General features: G+C 45.0%; 1 protein-coding gene across 4 annotated transcripts in view; it reads right to left on the reverse strand.

Annotated features, from left to right (window-relative positions):
• Positions 1 to 26,554, reverse strand: part of PPP2R2C (protein phosphatase 2 regulatory subunit Bgamma) — a 44,308-nt gene that overhangs the window by 4,468 nt on the left and 13,286 nt on the right. Inside the window, exons 2-8 of one of the 4 annotated variants that reach the window (XM_083460559.1) lie at positions 21,769 to 21,852; positions 12,869 to 12,966; positions 11,411 to 11,576; positions 8,958 to 9,070; positions 5,765 to 5,942; positions 3,041 to 3,205; positions 635 to 804 (exon numbers count right to left, since the gene is read on the reverse strand). In XM_083460559.1, the coding sequence (XP_083316685.1) occupies positions 635 to 804; positions 3,041 to 3,205; positions 5,765 to 5,942; positions 8,958 to 9,070; positions 11,411 to 11,576; positions 12,869 to 12,966; positions 21,769 to 21,852 (974 nt within the window). Of the gene's footprint in view, positions 1 to 634; positions 805 to 3,040; positions 3,206 to 5,764; positions 5,943 to 8,957; positions 9,071 to 11,410; positions 11,577 to 12,868; positions 12,967 to 21,756; positions 21,864 to 26,554 lie in introns of all 4 variants that reach the window. The other 3 variants (XM_083460556.1, XM_083460558.1, XM_083460557.1) reach the window with 3 other exon arrangements.

A 26,554-nucleotide genomic window follows, 5' to 3' on the forward strand; every position in this document is an offset into this window, starting at 1 on the left:
GTGGCAGGACAAGCAAAAGTGTGGATGATCCCAAAGCCCCTATTGCTTGCATGGTTCTCAAAGCGTTTCTATATATTTCAAGCCCTACTGGCATGTTCCCAGGCTTGGCTTAACAGACGAGAGGAGACTGAAGTAAGTTAGCATCCCTGCGAGCTGAAGGACATCACAGGTGCAGTTTAAACAACAACAGCAACAAAGAGGCATTAGGTTTAGGATTAAAAAGATAGTATTGGATATATGTTGGAGTTTAATGACAGGCACATTCACAACTCCTACCCCTGTTCCAGAGGATTCACTTGCCTCTTGCATGGGAGTGATGGGAAAATTGCAAAATCTGTCAGTTAGCTTTCCTTCTCAGTGGCTCTGAATCATTATAAATTCTTTATGTAACCCCCTTCTGTTTATTTAACGGTTTATATAGCAGTTGTAGCTACTTACTTTTAAGTAATGTCAGAAAAAGCGCTGACTTTTGGCCCTGGAAGAGTTTACTGCTACCACATCCCTTCCTTTAAAAACATTCTCGTACATGTCAAAGGTATTCCAGTCTCCTCTGTATCACAGAGTTTGAAAAGATTTTATCCTAGACTGCCATTTATTAGACCATCATGGTCTAATAGAAACAACAAACACTTACCTGGTATATCTCTACTGGCACTGTTTCCATGTTCAGATCCCAAACCTTGACAGTGAGGTAATCTCTTGCTAGCATATATCGCCCACTGTGGCTAAATTTGACATCAGACACAGAAGAAATAATTTCGGAGAAAAACGAGCGGCTACTGGGGTCTTCCGGCTCTTCAAAAACTGATGAGGTGAAACAAAGAGAAAAATATGCCTATTAAGAAGTACACGTCACTTATTTTGCCATGGCATTTTCAAATTGATCAGAATATTACGTTGTAATTTCTTATCTGATTTTTAAAATTTGTTATCCATCTTGAAATTCTCAAAAGAAAAGGCACAATAAAAGTCTTTTGAAAATGTATTTTTAATAGCTGGCTCAAATAACAAACACAGCTCTGCTAACTCAAACGAAACAAGACATATATCTATAGAATTGTCCTGTTAATGTAAAACTGACTTAATGTTTAAAATGCTAACATTTCACACAGTGCCTCCAAGGTGCCTAATCACTGCCTAGGTTCTGGTTTTTTATTACTTATTTGTTTAATTGCAAAGTAACTCAGACCAGTTTACAAAATGATAAATCATTAAAACCAGGGGTGGGGAGAGAACCCTACTTTAAAACATACAAAAGTTAAAATATCAAAATAGACTAAAATTACCCCAACTTTCTAAGCACCTGCTTAGGCTTGTCTAGACAAGAATGTTTTTAGCAGGCGCTGAAAAAGAGTTCAGTGAAGGCGCCTGCTTGGTACCAATAGGCAGGGAGTTCCGCAGTGCAGGTGCTGCCATTAAACAAATACTTACAAAGGCAAGAAGTGTATTATGAGGCACCTGTAGAGGTGCCATTTTCTCCAGTCAAATTGGTCAAGTGGGTAATTGTGAGGGAAAGCAATCTTTTAGGTAAACTGACCCAAGTTGTTAAGGGCTTTATGTACTAATAGTAAAACCTAGAACTTGGCCCAGTAGCAAATGGACAGATCTCTGAGCATGGATGTTATATGCTGGAGAGGCCTCACTCCTGTCAGCAATCGTGCTGCAGCATTCTGCACTCAAGCGCAAGGGAAGCCCCACGTAGAACGCATTGCAGGAATCCCAGTCTTGAAGTATCCAGCGCATGGACTACTGTGGCAAGGCTTTCCTGGTCCAGGAATGGCCATAGCTGTCAAACCAGCTGCTGCTGGTCCAAGGCACTTCCAGCCACTGAGGCTCCCTGAGCCTCCAGGGGTGGAGTGCGTGCAGGAGCCAGGCCCTGTGACTGGTAGGGCTTTGCAGGACTGGGGCTTTCCTAAGTTTGTTCTCAAGAGGCAAGGTACGGCTGCACAGGTGAGGCCGATTGGTAACTCGTAGCACCTGGTGGCAAGAACTGGGAAGGGATATAAGGTCAGCATTTCCCTTTGGCTCTTTGCCACAGTAACATGCTTCCTGCCTTGCCACATTTGGCTTCTTGACTCCTTGCTTCCTGATCCTCGGACCCTTGGCTTCTGGACTCCCGGCTCTCTGACCCTTGGCTTCCTGACTCCTGGCTTCCAGATTCTTGTTCCTACTCCCACCCTGCCGTCTTGCCCCCGGTCCCGATGTCCTCCACCAGGACTTCAACTGCCCGTAAACCAGACCATGACATGAGCCCAGAAGCACTCCCAACTGCAAAGCTGCTCCTTCAGTGGGAGTGCAATTCCATTCAGGGTAGGGAATGGGCCAATTTCTCGGAGATGGGAGCTACTCACCCACCGTGCCTCCATCATGCCAGGATTCAAGCTCAGCTTGTGTTCCTCGTCCATTTCACCCCTGTGCCCATCGGGGGGGAGGAGGGGTCAGATCTGACACGACACAAGGGCTTTCAGGCAGCCCACACTCTCCATGGCGAGCCTCTAGTTTCCTGGGTTGCTTGAACTAAGCATGATTCAATTCCCACTCATCATGCTGAGAAAAGTCTCACCTATAGCCAGTGCAGGATTTACCGTATTTTTCGCTCTATAAGACGCACTTTCCCCCTCCTAAAAAGTAGGGGGAAATGTGTGTGCGTCTTATGGAGTGAATGCAGGCTGCGCAGCTATCCCAGAAGCCAGAACTGCAAGAGGGATTGCTGCTTTCACTGCGCAGCAATCCCTCTTGCTGTTCTGGCTTCTGGGATTCAGAATATTTTTTTTCTTGTTTTCTTCCTCCAAAAACTAGGTGCGTCTTATGGTCTGGTGCGTCTTATGGGGTGAAAAATACGGTAAACCTGTCCTCTTGCCCCAGTGTTGTTGGCTGTTGGGCAGGTGGCTGTGGCGAGGGGGGGGGCTGGAATGGTCATGCCGCTTATTAGTGAGCCATCTCTACTTCTACTGAGCGCATAAGCAATAACCTCCACATTCGAGTCTGCCATATGCAGACGTCAACGTTTTTTTAATGACAATCTCACTCGGTAACTTACGTTTAAAATGCTTGTCACAGAGCGCTGATGCCCTCATGTCACAAAGTCTCAAAGACCCTTTGCTACTGCTGTAAACAAAGAGATTGCAGTGGTGAGGATGGAATTCAGATGCCGTAATAACTTCTGTCAAATCCTCCATGTTGGCTGGCTTTATATCTACAATGTCTGAGTGGAAATATTTAGTAAGGAACATGTTCAGAGACAAACTGTTATTCTCTACCATCTTTTCATGTATGCTACATTACTGATTTCTCATTGAAAACACTACTGAATTACAGCCAGGAAGCTAAAAATACCTTTTATTAGCTAATCATATCGGCTATGTACATTTTATTAGTCAAAACCGCTTGTTCTGCTAAGCTGTTGAGGATTCAATTGATACAGTTATGGGACTGACAGTGAAATCTGAGAGTTTGAAAACTCCATTAAAACCCGTTAAAAAGAGGAGGAAAAACTGGGCCTTTTATGCATCAAGTATTGCCTTGGCAACCAGGGTGAAATTCACCCCTCCAATGTTCAGATAAATATGATTTTGTCTGTGAAGTAGTGATCCAAGTTCTGTTTGGGGATTTTGAAGTCCACAATCAGCCTCTTTGAAAGAACTCCTAGGCTGATTCAGACTCAGCAGGAACCTCCTACCACTGCCGTAGGCGCCAGCACTCATCCCATTATTTGCTAATATATATCTGCCATTATCTGTGTGTGACAATGAGAAGAACTATAATTGCACTTTGTCATAACCTTTTGCTACTGCTTTGAGCTTCAACATCCTTGAGAAATGTAGTTTTTCAAACATTATGGGTCCTTAATAAGGCCACATCAGCAACCTATTTTGTATTTTTGTAGGGATTTAATTCATTGACCAATTTAGTTATATCTTTCTGACCTTAATCCAGTTTATAGCACCTGCCAGGAGAAAGCTACATTAACTCTTCTGCTGGCCTAGACTTCTAGAGAGAATTGCTGATTTGTCACTTTGGCCATAACCGTCAGACACTATCTACTAGATATTTTAGAAAATAGTTTGTCTGCTTGGTTGTATTCTCTGCCTTTGGATGCCTCTTGAGATATTGCCACCAAATTTGTCTCGGGGGTTCCCAGAGTGGAGGCAATGATCTTTGCTGATGCTTGGACACCAGGCACCATTTTGAATCAAGATGGTAGACCAAAATGTGAGTTTGGTGGGACTTTACCTGTTTTCTATCACAGCATAGGTTTGGCCTTCTCTCTATATCATCATCAAACTTGGAACAAGGGTTCCCAAGGTAACGTGGCAGACTTTGTCACCATTTGGACACTGGATGTCATTTTTAATCAAGATGGTGGACCTAAACGTCATTTTGGCATGACTGCCCATTTTTTTATACAAGGTCAGCTGCTTCTTGAGATATTATCCACTGCTAGCTAAATTCTGGGGGAAATGGAATGGTGTTTTGTGAGATGGGGGGGAGGGTGTCACCATAAGCAGTGCCATGAGGTGTACTGAGCCTGTGGCGGTGGCGTAGCGTGGGTTGTCAGCACCCGGGGCAAGGCAAGTAATTTGCGCCCCCTAACCCGGGGCAAGGCAAGGAATTTGCGCCCCCTAACCCCTAACCTGCCGCCGCTGCCAGCTTCTTCTTACTGCTGCCTGGGCTGGTCTGGTGTGGTGCTCTCCCGTGCTCAGCGCTGTGCTGGGCGGCCGCTGCACTGTCCCTCCCCCAGATAGTCCCTCGCTCTCTCTCCGCACCGCACGCCTGGCACCCACCCCCTCCACAGTGGGCGGCGACCCGGTGGCTCGGATCGGATTCGCACAGCCAGCACTGCAGTGAGAGAGAGTGAGTGATCCAGGTAGGGGCAGAGAGCTGCGAGTGCGAGCGCGCCCCCCCCCAGATGTTGCGCCCGGTGCGCACGACCCCCCTGCACCCCCCACACTACGCCACTGGACTGTGGCCTTGGTGGCAGGCTCCTAGGGTAGCACTGCCACTGTCTCATGACTTTGGGCACCTGCCACTTACCATGGCAGAGCCTTTACCACCTCCTCCTCCTCCATTGTGGTGGCTGCGCTCTGCCACAATGGCCAAGTCCTCCTGTGCTGTCCTGGAGGTGGCCAGGGGAAGCCCTGGTGTGCTGAAGGCAGCCGGGGGTCATGGCCTTGGTTGGGCAGCAGAGGAGGCAGCAGGCACCCATTTGTTGCAAGCAGCGGGTGCCTGGTGGTGGCAGGGGGCAAAAATCAAGAGGGGGGACAGGGAGAAGCACTGGTGATTTTGCCTCATGTGGCAAAATCTCTTGAGCTGGCCCTGACAAGAGGGTTAGTAGTGAAAAAGACTTGATATCTCATTGTACTTTCCAGCAGAGAGTGGATATTCTGGTGGGGTCAGGGGTGCCAACTGGGGGAGGGGAGCTAAGGGCCCCCCAAATTTTCAAGGATGGGGCCGGGGCCCCTCAAAATTTCACGCCGGCTGTGCGCACACACCGTGTGATGCTCTCGTGTGTGAGTGGCGTCAGCATGCCCTGCAGCATGTGCGCACAGTGGATGCACATAGCAGCGCCCTGCCCCCTTCAGTCACGGGGGCGAGGGGGTGTGCTTGAGTGGGCTGGCAATGCAGAAGTCTCCAGGCGTCGTTGTTATTGGTCTGTTTGCTTAGTACGTTAGTTACAAACCAGCCAGAGACTGAGATGTCTGAAATGCATTGAAACAAAAAACCGTAGTAGCTGACTAGTGCACGTAACCATGAGAAAGGATACTGAAGCTTCGATCTGTAATTCCTAAATGCCAGAGATTAATCCGAAGATCATCTGCTGACATGTATGTCTCACAGTCACTGTTGACAGAAATTGAATTGACATGATAGGTGTGGCCGTTAGCAAAAATTCTTCTGGGGCTGACTTCTACCATCAAGTCCGTGGGTTTCAGTACAGGCACCTACATAAAAAAGTAATGAATAAATGTGTTTTAAACAACATTTCAAACTTCATAGATTTGTGAATTGTGAGTTGAACTTGGTATATTTTAAAACATTTGTCACTATTTGAGAACTTCTCAAAACATACATACAACATACAAGACAATACATAAAGCTTAAAAAAAATTCCAAGTATGAACACACATTTGAATCATAAAGCCAATTGTATTTAGCTTGCTCAAATGAACAAGTCACCTTGACAAATTCAAGGATTCTCACTTGGATTTTTTTTCACTGCAGTTGTAAACAACTTGACGGGATATTAAGGTAAAAGTAAAGGGACCCCTGACCATTAGGTCCAGTCGTGACCGACTCTTGGGTTGTGGCGCTCATCTCGCTTTACTGGCTGAGGGAGCCGGTGTACAGCTTCCGGGTCATGTGGCCAGGATGACTAAGCCGCTTCTGGCGAACCAGAGCAGCACACGGAAACACCGTTTACCTTCCTGCCGGAGCAGTACCTATTTATCTACTTGCACTTTGACGTGCTTTCAAACTGCTAGGTGGGCAGGAGCAGGGACCGAGCAATGGGAGCTCACCCCGTTGCGGGGATTCGAACCGCTGACCTTCTGATCGGCAAGTCCTAGGCTCTGTGGTTTAACCCACAGCGCCACCCGCATATAGATAATCACATATTCCTCAGATAATGGTAAATTACTACGTTGTATATTGGCTACCCACTACATTGCAACACAAGACAACAATTTCTTCAGTAATGCAATAAATACTGTACTATGTCTGTTTCTTACAGGAATATGATGACACCTGCTAGTCAAATCTGTGGAAAGCATCTGTTGAAATCTTAATTCTGTAAAAACTTTTCTCAGTTGTTGGTAGGTAATGTTAGAGAAATATCTCTGTATTTGATGGCCCTTTTTAAATGGCTTTTATTAAGGTCATTAATCACTTCCTTATCCCGGGATAAACTGAATTTTCTAATTCTCTGAATACATGTTCATTTTGCCCTGGCAGATCTTCGCCTATCCCCCCACAATCTCACTTGTTCATCCCAACTCTCCTTTGGGGGTCTTGAGTTGCCCATTTCATTCAGTCTGCACCAATACTGGATCAACCTGCTATAACTCTTGATTCAGTAGAGGACACAGCGTTCTCTGCTCCCAAAGCTGCTGGTGTATTCAGGATTAAAGGAAGTAGTTTTCTCAAGAACCCATTCTGAAGTATTTCAAGTGAAGTGACACTGCCTTCACTCCAGATCTTGGACCAAAACACCTTTGAGCAACTGCTTTTCCTACAAATATGTTCCACCAATCAGCCGCCTTTAGAAATAAAAGCTGTTAACATCCATTGTCTAGTTCTGCATACCGTCATTTTGACTGCTTATATAAAAGAGCTACACTGCTCAACAGCAGAGACATCCACGGTGCACTTATGCTTTCTGTGTCCTTTCCCAAAAACAACTATATTAGTTTTCCGGTAATCAATGCTAAGTGATGTCCTTTATTGCAAAAGAGCTTAGTTAGCATGCGTCACAATCCTATCTAACTGACCGACAGCAGAACTACATACCGTATTTTTCTGTGTATTAGATGATGTTTTAAGACTCAAACACCGTGTAAAAAAACTGGGTTCGTCCAATACACGGATAGTGGCATGGGGGGGGGGGAGAAGCTGTGCACACGCCAGCCAGCCAGTTGGCAGGAACGCAACTTCCCCCGAGGCCACTAGGTGCGGGAAACAATCTAGGGAGTGTTTTCTGCCCGCAGCTGCATGGGGGGGGAGAAGCTCAACAACTTTGGGCCATCTCCCCTCAATTTCTTAAAATTGAGTCCCCCAAAATAGGGGGCGTCTTATGGACGAAAAAGTATAGTAACTCATGTACATAAAGTTTGGAACCGTGCTTGTTTTAAGGGAGGGGTAATTAATCAGAAATGCATCCTTGCTAGACTCCCTGACAAATATTCTTATCTTCCATAAGATGCCCATTTAAACCCACTAAGATATGGGTAACATTATTCTGATGGAGTTTTTGAATTCACCAAAGCTATTTTCCGTCAAAATTGGTAATAACAAGCTTCTCCCAAAGGCTCCTGTTTTCTGAGTTGAAAGCTGTGGTCAGGTCTATAAAGGCCGGAAATAATTTTTAATATTATTGGCTTGCTCAGAAGGTATCTGGAGAACGTTTAGAAGGTACATCCAGCAGGTTATTGGTCTGTTACCTTTTTTAAAAGACTGGAACAACACCACTAGATGACTAGCCTGGAATTAAAATGCCTGTTGAGTTAATGTAACCCTGTTCCATAGGAAGATCAAGAATAGGGGAATAGACATTTGAGGGTTCTCCAAAACCCTTACTACAATGCAGAAACCATTCATGTGGGGAAATCGAGGGTTCCTTTATGGTTCTCCCTTCACCCTCTCCTACAGTCCTAAGTCTCCAAAATTTGGCTTCATTACTTAGGGTCTGCCACAAATTTTTCCACTCTTTCATGTAAAATGCCAGCTTCCTTTGAATGTTCCAATCTTGCTTCCCTAATCTGTCTGGATTTTATCTTTCCCCCCATTCCTGTGCTTCTTATCATAGCATATGGCTGATGGGTAAGTGTCTTTATTTACTCTCCAAACATTGGTTATGTGTGGCCTTAAAATAGACTATCTCCTGTTGATTTTTTTATAACCCTTCATCTTCCAGGCATTGGAGCCTAAGATGGCGTCTAAGATGTAAGTTTTACTAATAGAACAGACCAAATTGCCTGGTTCATCTCTGTGTCTGCACAGGTACCTCAGGTAGGCTTTAGACACAGGAAATGGTAACATCCAGGGGCTAATGGGAACCATGAGAAATTTGACACCCTTAGCTCCCAGCTTCCCTGGCTGCTGTTGTGCATTCACATGCCTATTCCCATGTTGTTGTGTGGCATTTCAAGTGTTTTCCATTGTTTGAAGCTACGCAGCACATAAAATATTAGAACATCACGAGTTGTTCTTTCAGTGAAGAAAACAACTCTCCATCTACCCACCTGAAGTGATGTCACCGTAGAAAGATCTTTAAGCTTCCCCTCTTCATCCTTTAAATTGTACCCCTCAGGTTTCTTATCTCGTTCAGTGATCTTCCACAGTTTAATAGTTTTATCTTTTAAAAAAAGACATCAGCACTGTTATGAGAAGTAACTGTCACATTTCCCCTCATTTCAAAATATAATAATAATAATAATAATAATAATAATAATAATAATAATAATAATAAATTTATACCCCACCCATCTGGCTGGGTTTCCCCAGCCGCTCTGGGCGGCTTCCAACAAAATATTAAAATACAGCAGTTTGATAAACATTAAAAGCTTCCCTAAACCACTGTATAAGAAGTATTTGTTCTACAAAAGGAACAACATGTATATTGTATGTATTAGTTTAGACACATGGACTGCTGCTCCCCATATAGCAGAAGGCACCTCTCAATGGAATTGGGGAGGGGGTATGATTCATTCTTCCCCTATGCTTTCCCCAGATCTGCGCCAGATGGTTCCCCATGTCTTCCATCTTTTAATATTACACACACTTTTAATGTAGTCAATTGTGCTGTTTGCCAAACTTTTTATTTATTCATTCTTTTTTTAAAAAAAAAAATTATCACTTCCCAAATTGTTTGGTATAACCAGTGTAGCCACTATTAGGAAACAGGAAGAGATTATACAATTTATTTCTGCACAATCATTTTGTGACTGGCTCCACTGCCATATTATGACTGGTTCTGCCCATGTGCCACTGTTTTAATAGTGGGCCTCAGTAATTTTCAATGAGCCCCAGGGTTCTAAATTTTGAAAATCTTGAGCTAGGGCAGGGGTTAGCAAACTTTTTCAGCAGGGGGCCGGTCCACTGTCCCCAAGATCTTGGGGGGGGGGGAGCGGACTATTTTTTTTGGGGGGGGGGAATGAATTCCTATGCCTCACAAATAACCCAGAGATGCATTTTAAATAAAAACACACATTCCGCTCATGTAAAAACACCAGGCACAAGTAATCCAGAGATGCATTTTAAATAAAAGGACACATTCTATACATGTAAAAACACGCTGATTCCTGGACCATCCGTAGGCTGGATTGAGAAGGCGATTGGGCCGCATCCAGCCCCTGAGCCTTAGTTTGCCTACCCATGAGATAGGGCAACTGTTCCTGCACCTCTTATCAGCAGCAAACATTTCTGAGCACTTCTTCCTGTCCTAAGATTCTCACTTTATATAAAACATATCCCAAGTTAATCTACACACTTTTGATCCATTTCCTTGCCTCACCCTTAGCCTGACTCCTCTTTAGACCTTGTTGCTATACAGTGGAACCTTGGTTTTCAAATGTAATCCATTCCGGAAGTCCATTCGACTTCCGAAACATTTGAAAACCAAGGATCAAAGGGCTGTCAGCAAGTTTAATGGGGAAAACTGAGAAACACACCTTGGAAGCTATTCAATTCTAAGGCGCATTTGAAAACGGAAGCATTAACTTCCAGGTTTTTGGGCGTTCAGCTGCCGAGACGTTTGAAAACCAAGGTTTGACTGTATGTGCAAAGGTCTAACTGATGACATCTGTTATTGTGGCAAGCGGCTTCCGTGTTCCCAGCTCAAACTCACATGTGTTTCAGTGAGTGCTTGAATGAGCTCTTCTTTAATTTGGGGAGGGACGCTGCCTGCTGAGTCCATGAAAAGAAGGGAGGTAACTCTCCACCATCCCTAGCCATTCACCATACTGGCTGGAGGTGATGGGACCTGGAGTCCAAGAGCAGCTGGAGGGCCATAGGTTCCTCATCCTGGGCTTAAATAACCCATGATTTTTATGTTATGTTATGTAGGTAAATGTGCATCAAAATGGAACATTTTAGGGGGCATAACAGTATGGGGAAAAGATGGCCTTACAGGTGCATGAGGGCTGCCCACCCAGTGGCGGAGGAACCCTCTCCGGCACCCGGGGCGGGGTGAACTGCCTGGTGACGCTTGCATGACGTCTGTACGGACTGCGCATGTGCAGCAACCGTACGGGCTGCCACGCGTGCGCACTCCTGCCATACGGGCTGCTGCTTGCACGGCAACCATATGGGCTGCCCATGTGCGGACGCCGTGCCAGCGGCAGCCCATACTGATGATGCGCGAGAGCAGCAGCCCATAAGGACACCGTGCAAGCGGCGCCCATACTGACTGCTCATCCTCAGCCGCTCTACAGCTGGGGGGGGGATGCAGGGGCCATCTTGTCACCCCCCCCCGAGTAGCACCCGGGGTGACACGCCCCCCACTTCGTACGCCCCTGTGCCCATCTTTACTCCCATAAAGTGAAGACACATCATAACCTGCTGCCACTTCCAAGGTTCTTTTTTACACTAAAAATTTATATTCAACATTACATGTAATTCATCAAATTTTCAGCTGAAGCCCATCTGCCAGAGACAAGGAAAAACTGTCAATCCTGTATTGTTCCTGCTGTCTTACCATTTGTGGACAGAAGAGAGTGGGCTGCATTCTGTTGCGGCAACCACTTTATCTTGTTTATTTTTTCCTCTATTTCCAAACTCTTCAGATAGTCAAACTCTGGTTCATGACTCTGGAAGGTGCTGTAAACATTGTATTCACCTTGGCTATAAGGCTCATTTTTACTCTGTGAAGAACATAGGACAAACAAAAAATGAACTGTTGACCTCAGAGCTTATCTGATCTTTCAAGTTGACTTGATCCAAATAAACCATATGTCCAGTGGCAACCAAGAAGGAAGGGAGCCAATATACTTACCATTACAGCAACAGGTCAGGCCATGGCTTTCGCTGGGCATCTGCTTTCAGAACGCAGGATTTCCATTTAGTTCTGATAGCTGATAGCCACTGCTAGATCTGCCCTCCATGACGTTAGCTAATAATTTCTTTTTAATCTAAACTAGTGACCACCTCCCCTTGTGGTGGTGCATTCTGCAAGGTAATTTGTTATATGGAAAAGTACAGGTTGGCATTCAGCTATGCTGTACTCAAAGCAAACCCACTGAAATCAATGAGCATGACTAAGTTATGTGTATTCTGAGTAAAACTTAGTTGAATATCACCCACTCTCTTGACTGTTCTCAACCTATTGCAAATCAATTTATTTGCACAAAGCTTCTACAAGAGAAGGAGAAAATTCCTCTTTCCACCATTCTGAATGTTGCCTTGCAGCATCACCTAGCTGCACCAGGGAGAATTACTGCTAGTGGAAAAGCCAATACTATCTCACTTTGAGAGGACAAACCAAATTTTAAAAATACAAGGCACCAATGCCTTCCAAGCCTTAGCTTCACTGTTTCTAAACCTAGGGCTTAACATAGTTTTTCTTTCCAGCAATCGCAAGCAATGTTTTCGGAAAGTTTTGATTTGAACCACAAATAAGAACCTTTACATGTAACCATTACATTATCAAGCATGCATTTGAGCACGACAAAAATAGCCAGTGTGCAATTAAAATAAGCCCAGAACAGTCACATCTATTGTCCTGCAAACAACAGGGGAATAGCAGCTTGTGTATCATGATGTTTTTAAAAAATATTCACAGGGTGCTTGCAGTCAGCAGCTTAATTTGCAAACAGGTGTTTGGCAAAGAGGGTTTTTGTAGATATCAGATTTTCGTAGACGTGTGTCTGTGTGCGCGCGCACAGATGAGCTGGCATTTTGCTGCCAGTGACATCATGAAGATGCTGCAAAAAAGAACTTGCAAAAGCAAGGAGCACCAATGCCACAATAAACACTTATGGGCGGCTAGAGTAGCTTTGGAGAATACTGTATCAGCATTTTGTGTGCGCACAGGGCTTATGGATCAGGACATGGAAGCTAACAGTATGGTCAAACAGAGGGTGGGGTTATTTGCTGTTGAATACTGTAGTAAGAGACATTCCTTCAACAATCAGAACACCTTTTTAAAAATTCATACCTCTGGCTCCCTTTGGAATATAACAACTCGACCTCCTTTATCCCCTGTTGCCAGCAACTCTCCTGTGTGGTTGAACTCAACAGTTGAAATAATGTCAGCTGTGAAAGAAAAAGTAGAAAAATCAAATTACAGAAAAAACCGCCCATCCAAAATACCAATTATTTCCCAATGAGTTACTTGGGGTTTTTTTTCTTTCTTTTCCTGAGCCCCACCTTCATTCCGCCACAAGAGAACTTTAGCATTTTAAGTCACAGAATTACAGACCTGGTGGGTACCTCAAATGCCATCTAGTCCAACCCCCTGCCAATGCAGAAAATCCCCAACAGCACGCCTGATTGATGGCTAGTTGACCTTTATGTAAAAACCTCTAGTGAAGAAAAGCCCAGCACCTTTCAATCATCTGTTCCATTTTGAACAGCTCACACTGTTATGCAGCTCTTCATGGAGTTCTGTCAGGAAGTAATGCTTTTTGTCATTTAATCCATTAGTTCAAGTGATATCCTCTGGAGCAACAGATAACATATTTGCTCCATCCTCTATGTATCTGTAGTATGTCAAGTATTTGAAGATGGCTATCCTATTAGGGATAGGATGGCGCTGTAGCTTAAACCACATGGGTGGCGCTGTGGTCTAAACCACAGAGCCTAGGACTTGCTGATCAGAAGGTCGGTGGTTCGAATCCCCGCAACAGGGTGAGCTCCCGTTGCTCAGTCTCTGCTCCTGCCAACCTAGCAGTTCGAAAGCACGTCAAAGTGCAAGTCGATAAATAGGTACCGCTCGACGAAAAGGCAAACGTTTCCGTGCGCTGCTCTGGTTCGCCAGAAGCGGCTTGGTCATGCTGGCCACATGACCCGGAAGATGTACGCCAGCTCCCTCGGCCAGTAAAGCAAGATGAGAGCCGCAACCCCAGAGTCAGTCACGACTGGACCTAATGATCAGGGGTCCCTTTACCTTTACCTATCCTATTACCTCTTAATTGTTGGCATCTATCTTGAGAGACAATGGAGTACGCCTCTGGGGGTCAAACCTCTGCATTAGCAGGCACCAAAGAGACCTCCTTCATTCTAAATACAGTATATTCAGTTCTTTCAGCCTCTCTTTATAGGACCTTGCCATATTTGGACACATTCCTGTTTGCATCATATCCTTCTTAAACTACGGTGCCCAGAAGGAGGCACAATATTCTAGGTGAGGTCTGACCAAAGCAGAATAGAGTGATACCTACTGTGATCTATAATTCTGTTAATGGAGTCTAGAATTGCTTGAACCTTTTAAGCCACCAGATCACACAGCTGATTCATGCTTAGCTTGTTGTTTTCTAAAACACTGACATCCTTTTGACTTGTGCTGCTGAGAAGCCAGATGTCACCCATCTAGAAACCAGTTCATTAAATACAGGCCACTAAATGGTAACAGGAACTAAACCACCAAAATACTCCTCCATATCAAGCTCCCTGACTAATTCAGAGCACTAAAAAGGTCAAATATTTTCACTCACTTGCTATGAATACTCTAGCTATAGGGGAATAATTTTTAATCTATTTGTAACTGATGGAGAATACTTTGTATGCTATACAACACAAGAACAGTGCAAATTATTCTGAATTTAATTATCTGAATAGTATTCCACATTCACTTAAATGCACAGCCACTTTCATTATTCTTTATCGCTTCTGACACCCATTGGCGCAACCCCCAATGATCCTTGAGAGTAATTGGATCAAGAGGAGGTGAACGTCTGATGAAGCGCATTAAGAGACGATGGTTATAAAACAGCTTGGACCCAGATGCTGACACGACATCACCGAAAGCTAATTAGCACATCTAAATTCATACGGTCATGATTTCAATATTAAAGAAATATGTACACATAAAATGAGCAGCAGTGGAATTATGGCAAAAACATCAAACACAACTACTTTGCATTTATTAAAATACTTTTTATTAATTTTTCCAACTCTGAACAACAAAACTTCAAACTACATGTGTCCTGCACAAAGAAATAAACATAATCATTCTCAAGCACAGCAAAATATTTACACTGCAAACCGTTAAAGAGATCATATTGAAGAAGGGTATCTTCTCCAAAGAGGACACTGAGAGCGAGGACAATGGATCAAATGATCACTAAAGTTGACATAACTAATAAACTGAAACCAAGTGTCCTGAAACCTACATCTTTGGGTTTCACTCCATGCCTTCCTACATTGCTTAGTCAGTTTTTCATCAAATACTAGTGGCCATATTCAGGCGCAACACCTGTGGGTAGAAAGACTGCGCACATCCTTCCAGTTGACCACTATTTCCATGAGCACCACTACCATTAATTTGAATAGATGATCCTTGTATGTCAGCATAGTATGAGTTCCAGCTTGGAAAGAAGTGTTAAGGCAAGATCTTTCTCTGCTTGTATAGCAATAGCATAAATGTCATCGTAGGCTATTTTTTTCTGGATTACTGGACAATAAAGGGGCTGCTTTTATGGATTAGTGAAGTATTTTATTAGTATTGTTCAACACTTTACAGGCCAATGGTATCAGTAAAATAAATAATAAACATTCTCAAAATATATGTTCCCGATGCTACAAACAGTCACTTTTGCTAATCTGGACTGTGCTAGGCCTGCCAAACTACCAGCTACAACAGACTTCAGGAAGCAGGAGAGCAGCCATGATGGATGTCCATGGATGAGAGGTTCAGTGCTCAACCACCCTTGTGTGGGCCTGTGGAAACGACTGTTGACTCTCAGTAACAGTCACATGAGACCCTGGCAACTTGGATGGCAATAAGATTAATGACAACATCATACCATCACTGTAACCTTTTGAAAAGATGCTAAAGAACAGGAAGAGAAGAATGACAGTGTCACACTGGATATGAAATTATAAAGACTGTTAAAGTTTCAAATGAATGCACCAAAATGTATCCCAGTTACACTGATTGTAGTCATCCACAGGCTACTTCTTAAATAGACTAGCCTATATAAGTCATGAAACTTATGTGAAATATAGGAGATTTCACCCTCCTGGTCCGGGTTCCGATCAATATAAAAGGTGTTTAAGTCATAATTTTCTCCATCTCTCCATCTCTGCTTCAAATGCTTTCAGCCGCCTGATGGCCACAGGACCCTGGGCTCACAGTACTTTGAGTGGTAACTACTGGGGCTGAATTTATGACAGTGCTATTGCAGCAATTCTTTCCAGGCCTATGCCAGCAGGTGCCCCAGATTCTGAGCTTTAAAAAACGTATCTCGAGCCCTTCTAGAAAGAAAGTTATGAAGCATAATGCACAGGCCAGCTTCTAAGCAATTTCTGGGAGATACCTCAGACTGAGGGACAAGGGTGGTGCTGTGGGTTAAACCACGGAGCCTAGGACTTGCCGATCAGAAGGTTGGCGGTTCGAATCCCCACAACGGGGTGAGCTCCTGTTGCTCAGTCCCTGTTCCTGCCAACCTAGCAGTTCGAAAGCATGTCAAAGTGCAAGTAGATAAATAGGTACCACTCCGGCGGGAAGGTAAACGGCATTTCCATGCACTGCTCCGATTCGCCAGAAGCGGCTTAGTCATGCTGGCCACATGACCCGGAAGCTGTACCCGGCTCCCTCAGCTAATAAAGCGAGATGAGCGCCGCAACCCCAGAGTCGGTCACGACTGGACCTAATGGTCAAGGGTCCCTTTACCTTTACCTTTTTACCTCAGACTGACTCCTCCTGCCTTTCAGTGTTTTTAGCCATTATGTGAAGTTAGAGCTGTGATTTGTTTGTTTGTTTCATAAAATTTATACATCGCTTGCTTGTTAAAAAACCACAAAGTATTCTTGTACTTTATTTTGAAAAATAAACTACTACATTCTGCAAGACAGGTGTCCCGTTTTACTTGTACTATAGCCACATGGATTCTTTTTCAGTTAACATCATTCTGATTCCCAAAGTAATGGGCTGATGTTTTTATTCCAGTAACAAAAAGTGATATGCCACACACACACGTATTTTGTGTTTCTCAAGTGAAAATGAATGAGGAGGCTGGTTGGTCTGAACAGGCACACTGCCATAGCAACCAATCAGTGGCCCAGCTACCACATGCCTGAATCACAGCTTTATTGCACCAAAGTGACTGATGCCAATGAGATTGTACAAAAAAGTCAGTATTAGAATTGAAGGATAATGGCTTAGCTATTGGTTTTGTGTCCTGTGGTTTTTCTTTATGGCCTGAAAAGTATGCCAGGTAAACCTGTGGTTATGTCCTTGGATTCCACAGAAGCATGTATGTAATTTCCTCCTTAATTTCTGCTAATTTAAATGTATCCCTGTTGTGGTTCATGACTCCCCTGATTTTGTATGTGAGCTGGAACTGGTCTGTGACCGAAATAATAAATTCATTCATTCAATTTCTTCTTTAATATCTAGCTTGAATATCATAGTACCAGGGTCCGCAACGCAGCACCTAGATGCCCCAGGACCCGCTGTTCCCTCAGTGAGGTGGCCAAGCTTGCAAAATATTGGAATTTGGTTAGTTAAGGTGAAAATAGGTCTAAAAGTAGAGAATCCTTGGATGCCAAAATCCAGGTTTGGGGCTTTTGCTTTGTTGAAATCTGTCTCTTCACTGAAATAATACATCTTCCTTCTCTTGATAGAAAAATTGGGAATTCTGACTTCTGTATGGTTGGACTGTAGCTTAAGAACATGAGAAGATCCTGCTGGATCAGGCCAGTGACCCATCTAGTCCAACACCACCTTCTCACAGTGGCCAGGCAGGTGCCTATGAGAAGCCCATGAACCTCAGCACACACTCTCCTGTTTCCAGCAGCTGGTATTCAGAAGCACTGCTGCCTCCAACACAGCCCTTGTGGCTAATAGCCCTTGATAGTCTTGTCTTCCATTAATTTGTTGCTTTTAAAGCCATCTAAGTTGGTGGCCTTCACTGCCTCTTGTGGGAGCAAATTCTATAATTTAACTATGTGCTGTGTTAAAAGGTACTTTCTTTTTTCTGTCTTGAATCTTTCAACATTCAGTTTCACTGGATGTCTCTCCGCTTCCTCCTCATCATGCATGATTTTATACACTTCTATCATTTTGTCTCTTACTCTTTTGTCTAAACTAAAAAGCCCAAAATGTTGTAACCGTCCCTCATAAGGAAGCTGCTCCATCCCTTTGATCAATTGGGTTGCTCTGTTTTGAAACTTGTCCAGCTCTGCAACACCCTTTTTGAGACGGGTCACTAGAACTGAACAAGACTTTAATTTGTCCAAAGGAAGAGAACAAAAAGGAACTGAGCTAACTACCCACCATGTCTCACTGAGGATCACAAGTCTCCAAGACAAAATCCAACCTTCTATGTATGTCTGCCCAATCATAACTTTTCAGGTTTTATAGCCTGACAAGACATTATAGCATCACTTCAATTAGCTCGGGGTTATTATTTCTCTCAGAGCAGCTGAAACAAAGTGCTCCCAACAAGTCACCTCTCTTTCACGCTCACAAAAGCACACTTGCCTTTTGAAACCTAGTGTGCAAATCATGAGATGAGAACACAGATTTATCAGAGCTATTCAACCACCCAAATAAACTAATAATACCCATACTTCCTGCATTACAGATGTTCATCACTACAGAATCTATGTCAACAGTGTGATGGCTTCTTTACACAACATGATTAATTTCCAAGACTCCTAGGTAGATCTCTAATGCAAGAGATATCATAGCAGCAAATGCTAAATGCTGGTATTAGCCGAACTCTTTTTTGTGTGCTTTGTTTTTGCATCAGTCGTGTCTGCTAAGATTTATTGAGCCCTTACGGAAGTATACAGGATCTGCAAGCGATCATTATGCACTTGGTATATTGCCACTTTGCAACCACTATCATTGCTCGGTATAATAGATTACATTAATGCTGAGTTACTTGCCATAATCTGAAGACTGCACACACACAATAAGGGAGGGAAACATGGTGCATAACACAATACATGAAAGCAGCCAAAATCTAGAAGAAGACTTTCAGTCTGTGCAACACTCAGTGGACACAGGGAGCCTAACGGAAACGTCAAAGGAACTTACTACAGGCTGTACCATCAGAATTCAGGCTGGGTATCTTCCTTGCCTACGAAAACAAGGGATTCCAAGCTCTTTAGCCACATCTCCTTGTTGGACTGCCTTAGCTCCCTCACAGGCCAGCCGTGGAATGGTGACCTCCACCCACGAAAGACAGCACACCTACGGCTATCTTTTATGAAAGGGGCAGGTGATGTAGTGCCGTTGTGGACTAAAACTCTCATCAGTCCTGACTACTGGCTAGCTAGGGTGGATGGGAGCTGCAGTCCCAAACACCCTGGTAGGCACCATGTATGCTGCCCGTGCTTAAGTAACAAAAACCTACCCTGGACAAAATGATTTGTGTAAAGCAAAAGGAGTTTCCAAGATGCCCCCCAGATATTTGGACTACAGCTCCCATCTGCAAGAGACTGTCACCTCGTAATACCAAAGACCTTGAACACCAATGTGCTCAAGGAAAGATTAACATGACTAAACATAATTGTGTACAGTGCACATAGACAACTTATTAAATGTTAATTAATCACCTTCCACATATATGTCTCAAGGTGACATATGCAATATGATAAAATCAGTTAAAAACCAGCACAGAAAATACTGTAACAGCAAATGAATTTAAAAAAGAATAAAATGAGACACTCATGCCAGAGACCTATTCATCCAGTTGGGAAAGCTCGTTGGAAAACAAAAATGAATTCAGATGTTTTCCAAAAATGCAGAGAGTGGGCCCCTGTTGTATCTCGGCAGGGATGCTGTTTCACAGAATGGGTGCCACATCTAAAGCCCTGCTCCGAGTTACTGTGGAGGATTCTGATCTCTTTGGAACTATTAGGAGAAAAATCTCCCAGGGGTTGCTGTGATCTGCTGGGTATATAATAGGTAAGGCAGTCCCTCATGTAACCTGGTCCTGAGCTGAATGGGACTTTATGGGATAGTAAGGTAAAGGTAAAGGGACCCCTGACCATTAGGTCCAGTCGTGGCTGACTCTGAGGTTGCGGCGCTCATCTCGCTTTATTGGCCGAGGGAGCCAGTGTACAGCTTCCGGGTCATGTGGCCAGCATGACTAAGCCACTTCTGGCGAACCAGAGCAGCGCACAGAAACGCCGTTTACCTTCCCGCCAGAGCGGTACCTATTTATCTACTTGCACTTTGACGTGCTTTTGAACTGCTAGGTTGGCAGGAGCTGGGACTGAGCAACGGGAGCTCACCCCGTCGCAGGGATTCAAACCGCCGACCTTCTGATCGGCAAGCCCTAGGCTCTGTGGTTTAACCGACAGCGCCACCTGCGTATGGGATAGTACCCAAAGCTTAAACCTGACCTGACCCAGTAGCATATTGGTAGTCAGTGTAAGTCCCCAGGTAAGATGCTATATGCTGGGCGTAGTTTCAGCAGCATAGCTAGCTGCGCGGGTGCCTGGGGTGGAGTGACCACCCCGCAGCTGGGGGCGGAGCGAGCCACCCATGGGGCAGGGCAAGCCAAGGCAGGGCTGCGTGGAGCCTCTCTACAACCTCCCCCTCAACTGCAGGGTGGCTGAGGTGGTGGACAGATGCAAGCCCCGTGCTGCTCAAAAAAGCGGTGTGGAGCTTGCAGGCAGTCCACCCACCACCTCCCCCTCAAGAGAGATGCGTGGCTCAGGCACGCTGCAGGCCCCACGGTGTGGCACCCAGTGCCCCCCCCGCCTCACCTAGCTATGCCTCTGGATTAGGCAGATTCATGGGGGAGAGGGCTGTCGAAGGCTACTAGCCATAAAGGCTGTGCTCTGCCTGCAAAGTTGGAGGAAGCAACGCTTCTGGAAATTACTTGAGGGGAGAGGGCTCCTGCAGTGGTGTAGGTGGGGGTGGGAGTTATTTTTTCCCCAAAAACACATATTATTGCCATTTTGTCACCCCCTCAGTGATGACACCAGGGGCAGCCTGCACCCACCGCACCTCCCTTCCTATGCCACTGAGTAGTTTGTTCCCCCTTCCAGGTACCATGTTCTGCACTCGCTACACCCGCTAGACGAACCTCCAGGGTAGCTCCACATAGAGCACATTGCAGTGATCCAGCCTTGAGGATTTATGCAAACTCGCAGGTTCTTCCTCAGAAGAGACGCTTAGTTAGCTCTAATGAGCATATATGCACAATAATGGAATTTGGAATTTGCCCAACATCACTTACTGGCAGCTATAATGCAAGATAGCGAGGAGACAAAAGCCCGGGCTAGCTGCAAGCAAGCTGCACTCAGAGAGTGAGTGCAACTCTTGTGCAGCCCATACAATAAGTGTCAATTAATATTGTTCTCCCCCCCACCATTTGTAGCCCAGCAACAAAAAGCTTTGACTATACTGTCACCATAAGCCAAGCCCATTACATGGCTCACACAGTACAGGTGGTGTTCTCATCCAGGGCCAGCCCAAGACATTTTGGCATCTGAGGCGAATCACAAAATGGCGCCCTCCCCTTGCCAGGGAAGAAGGGAGGAGCGAAGCTCTACATTGGGAGCAAGCAGGGAATAAAGATCTTCTACTTTTTTAAGTTGTAATCATTCAACTTGTTTTTATTATTGTTTGTAAGCCACTCTGAGCCCGGCCTTGGCTGGGGAGGGCGGGGTATAAATAAAAATTATTATTATTATTATTATTATTATTATTATTATTATTATTAGTGATGCATTCCTCGGAGGCCGGATCTGCTGCCTCTGTGGATCCTGCCGCCCGAGGTGGTCACCTCACCTTGCCTCATGGGAGGGCCAGCCCTCCTCTCATCCAAATGGATAAGTGTCCACAGAATACTAACACATTGGGCAGCTTCATGAGTCACTGGCATGCAGGCCACTGACTGGACAGACATAGAGACTGACCTTCCCACTCACCTCCAGAGGTGCTCTCTTCAGAAGAGGGTTCAGACACATTGGCATGGCAGTGTGGGGAAGGTTGCATGGCTGCCGCCGCCCATGCTATGCCAGTCCTGTGGAGAAATAGAGGACTTCAATTTCCAGTGCTGCCAGTTCAGCACCTGTCAGGTTACATGTGCAGAAAAAGAAAACAAACAAAATTCTCTAGCCCCATCTTCATTAGAAACAACGATGAAGAGCCCTTAACTTCATATGCACTATTCTTTTTTTGAACAACATTTAGGCAAAATATTTGCAAACACCATTATTTTAATGAATTGAGTTTGCAACATGTGTTTGCAAAGGATGTGTTGGGGGAAACTGTTTGCAATAAGGAAAATGGCACTTTGTGCCTTTCCCCTTCCCTAAAATATTTCTTATGGGATGAACTCTTCCAGTAAAATCTTTGGATGAGGATATATATATCCTCATATATATATATATATGATTTTCTAAGAACAAAGAACAAATATGACAAGCTTAATCCTCACATTTCTACATGAACCTCAGCTGTGACTTGCCTTTTCAGAAAGCAGATTTGACCCATTAATGTGCCATGTTTGCTAGCGTGACTTACTTGTTTTTGATACTGACTCTCCTGTAATGAGGAGATGCAGGGCATACTCTAAGGCAGGCATGGCCAAACCTGGCCCTCCAGATGTTTTGGGACTACAACTCCCATCATCTCTAGCTAACAGGACCAGTGGTCAGGGATGATGGGAGTTGTAGTCCCAAAACATCTGGAGGGCCAGATTTGGCCATGCTTGCTCTAAGGAGATAAAACCCAAGTTTTCTGGTCCCGGGTTCTACTCGAGGCCTTTAAATGTGTGGTTGTTACATCAAAAGAGTTCTGGTGGATCAGACAGAGGCACCACCTTGTCTGGCCTCCTTTTTCCAAGAGAGCTGCCTACACAAAAGGGCAGGGAAACAAATGCCCTGCCCTGTTCTCTGTTTCTAGCATGTGCTGATCAGCCTTTTAACACCACTGCAAATGACACGCCTCTTTAATTATCTCCCTTTCAAGTCTTCTAACTTAGAGGCTATCAGCACATCCTGTGGCTGTGGCAGTGGATCTTGTAAGTCAATTATACATTACATAAAATTCACCCCCACAGGATGTGGTGGCCCCTGGCTTTAAAAGAGGATGAGACAACTCATGAGCTTGCCTTGATTATTTAATATTTTATAGACCGCATTCCTATGGTCCCTGGAAGAGTGTCCCAGGGGGTCATTGAATGCTCAAGACCTGCCTCTCTGAGAGGGTGATCTGACTGTGTAGGGTCTCTCCCCGCTGCCTCAGAAACCTCAGTGGCCCTTGCCTCACTAACACCAGAGCTCTGGCATCAGTAGAAACAAAAGCTGAGCGTCTCAGGAAGCGTATTAGGGGGAAGGTTTGAATCTGAAGGATCCAAAACTGGAGCATGAGCAAAGTTCTTATTGTTGCAGGGTGATTTCATAGCTAGAAGCATCCTTGGAGCATGAACAGCGCGTGAACAGCTCGTGCTGTCCTATATGATTGGCTAACGTAGCATGGCCTGATGCTCGCATAGTCTAGTGCGAATGTCCTTATCTGCTGGCTAGAACAAATTGCTTGGCTTGTATTTTGTATCTTTCTGATTTCACACAATAAAAGCTGTGCTGCATTAGCCCTGAGGCAGCCATATTTCGGAACCTATCTTGGTGTGAGACTGATTTTTCTTTGGATGCCGAGCTGTAACTCGACACAAAACCTCCCCACTCAACGCAGCACACTCTCAAAACCGGGGCAAATATATACAAGCCCAGGATATGGCATATATATTTTGGAAACCATGGGAGAGAGACATTTCTAAAGAAAACAACAACAGGGCAGTTCCACACTAAACATTTAAAGCACATGTAATACACATTGATAGTACACTGCTGGATAGCTCTGTCGGTAAGAGCATGGTGCTGATAAGGCCAGGGTTGCAGGTTCAATCCCTGTGTGGGACAGCTGCATATTCCTGCATTGCGGGGGGTTGGACTACTAGATGATCCACAGGGTCCCTTCCAACTCTAAGATTCTATGATTCTACATGACTTCCCCCCCCCAATATAATCCTGGGGACTGTAGTTTGTTAAGGATACTGAATTGTAGCTCTGTGGGGGAGAACTACAATTCCCAGGATTCTTTGGCAGAAGTTGTGTGCTTTAAGTGTGTGGTATGATCTGCCCCCAGAAAGAAATAAGATAAGGGGAAATGCCATTCCTCCTTTCCTTCCACCTTGCGCCTGGCAAGGGTTTGTATTGTCTGATGCTGGGGCTCTTGCAACCCCCTGGTAGGATTGCTCTGCCAACTAATTGATGTACTCCAAGCCCTCTCCCACAATTTTGTCAGTTCCGACCTCAACAAAATAAATGGTTGAAGTGTTGCTTCTGAAAGTCTTCAAAGATCATGCAAAAGTGCACTTAGGTCTGTGGGAAATCTTCCAATTATAATGTCCCTGTAACAGTCCAAGTACAAATTAATCTAAAATGCCTTGTGTATTGCACTAGAAATTATTCCACCAGAAGTCCAAAGTGATTTTCTCCGTGATCCCGATGAGAATGTTCAGCTCTTGTAATCAACATCCTCTGTTTTATTTCAACATTTAATTCGTATGCTATGTTTAAGCCTGCAAATCAGGGGTGGGGAACCTTAGTCCGGGGGATGAATTCAACCCTCCAGGCCTTTCTAGGTCACAACCCCCCTGCCCAAGCCACACCCTTCGCCAGTCCTGCTCCACACCCTCCTTAGATTCCCCCCCCCCATTTGGACTGTGTCTTTGAATGCCTCTTCCTTGCCTGCACAAAGATGGGGAACAGTGGGTGGGGGTGACCGTCTGACTTTTGCATGGGTGAAATGTTGTCTGCTGTACATCCATTGATTCCCTGGCTTTTGCCCCTGCCTACCTCTTACCACCCCCACCCCCTGAGCATGCAGGGCTCTCAGACTGAAAAATGTTTCCCACCCGTGCTATTAAAAAAAAAATGATACAAGACAGCTAGAAGCTGTCCTCAAGCAACAAAGTCTGATAATTCCTATTGTTACACACGTTTTTGTTTATCTCTTGCATGTTTGCATGTATCTCTCAAGGATTTCTAGAAATAATACAGTACTGATAGTTTCTGGCAATATACTGGCAACTGAATCACAAGGTGTGATGCTATGTCATTTAGAAGCTCAAATAACAGAGACAACTTTCAAATCACCTCAAGCATAATATTCTTCAGTGAGGGCAGTTTGTATACTGAGGTACGACACATGGGTGTATTGAGCCTTAGGTATCAATTATGCACTCGGTTGTCTTACACAGAGTTTTTACTAATCCTGTGCAGATGACTACAGTGTGGCTGTTATGTACTGAAGTTCTCACCCTGGGCCAGCAGGGGGATACTGTAGATAGTTATGCAAATGAAGGATTGAAAGTGACGTTCAGTGATTGGATAGTTTTAGAAAGTTGCTACAGTAACGTTGTACTGGAGCTCTATATAAGCAGGCTGACTGAGCCCTTCAGTTCAGTTCTGTTCTGGCCTCTGAATAAAGAAGAGCTGTTTGAAGAATCGCTGTGTCGTCTGATATGTTCACCCACAACTTAACAGTGGCAATCTTCAATATGTGGAAGAGGAAGCATGATTATTCACCACCCATTGTTCAGAGCTCCTTCACGGTGCCTGTGCACACTTCTACTCAGATTACACAGACACAGCCTACAGGTAGTGGGCATAAAGGCTGTCTGCAGAAGACCTGGTCAATGTATGAAGTTTGGGAGTAGGTCCAGGAGTTGCAACCGTGTGATGGCCTGGGAATCTGATTCAGAGGCTGAACCTGAGGTGTCCCCGCCTCCAGGGCCGGCTGAGCCGGGGCAGGGGCTTGAATCTGAAGGGCCCGCACCTGTGCCGGATCCTCAGGAGCAGACACCAGCTGAATCCGCTCTGGCTCCGGAGATGATCGAGGACCCATTGCCTGCAGGTGCTCCTCTCCCAGCCCTGTCAGGAGAAGGTGAGGTTGCCTCTGGGTCCAGTAACCCTCCAGCCTCTCCTGAGCTGCAGAGGCTCAGGGCAGAGAGGCGAAGGGAACTAAGTTCTCTCAGGAGGAGTGCTCGCCTTAAGGCCAGGAGAGGCGAGTCACCTGTGGGCCTGGACCACCCTAGACCTCAGAGGAGATAAAGGCCAGTCAGCCCAGTCCCAGGTTGTGGGAGCAACATCGCTGGTAACCTGTTCCTGCCGGCACCCTGACCCGCTCTCCTGCCAGAGTTCCTGACCATGCCCGACTCCTCGCTTTGGACCTCGCCTCACCCCTGATGGACAGCCTCCTTGCCCTCGACCTAGGACCGGACTTAGACCACGCCGCATGGTACCCCCCCCCCGGACCAGCACAAACTGTGTAGTAGAAAAACAAAATATATGTTTTCAGATTATTTGCAACAAGTGGTAATGCCATCTGGAGTGCCTATTACCGTCTCTGGCTGGTTTGCTGGCTCCATTGCCCCTTAGACAACGGTTACTTGGTCACTGTGCTCCATACTCTGGTGACATCCAGATTGGAGTATTGTAATGCACTGTATGCGGGGCTGCCCTTGAACACAATGCAGAAACTTCCTGTGGCGAAAAATGTAGCAGGCAGGCTGAAGGGGGAGATGACTTCAACCTGTCACTTTTGCTTCAGACCAAGAATGGAATCTGAAAGTAGTGTTTTCCTATACCAATAGTATAGGGACTTTTACCATCTTGTAACCAAGCTACATTTTACTGCCTGCAGAAC

The sequence above is a fragment of the Podarcis liolepis genome, assembly GCF_965112155.1.
Source record: "Podarcis liolepis genome assembly, chromosome: 9".
NCBI classification, from domain to species: domain Eukaryota; kingdom Metazoa; phylum Chordata; class Lepidosauria; order Squamata; family Lacertidae; genus Podarcis; species Podarcis liolepis.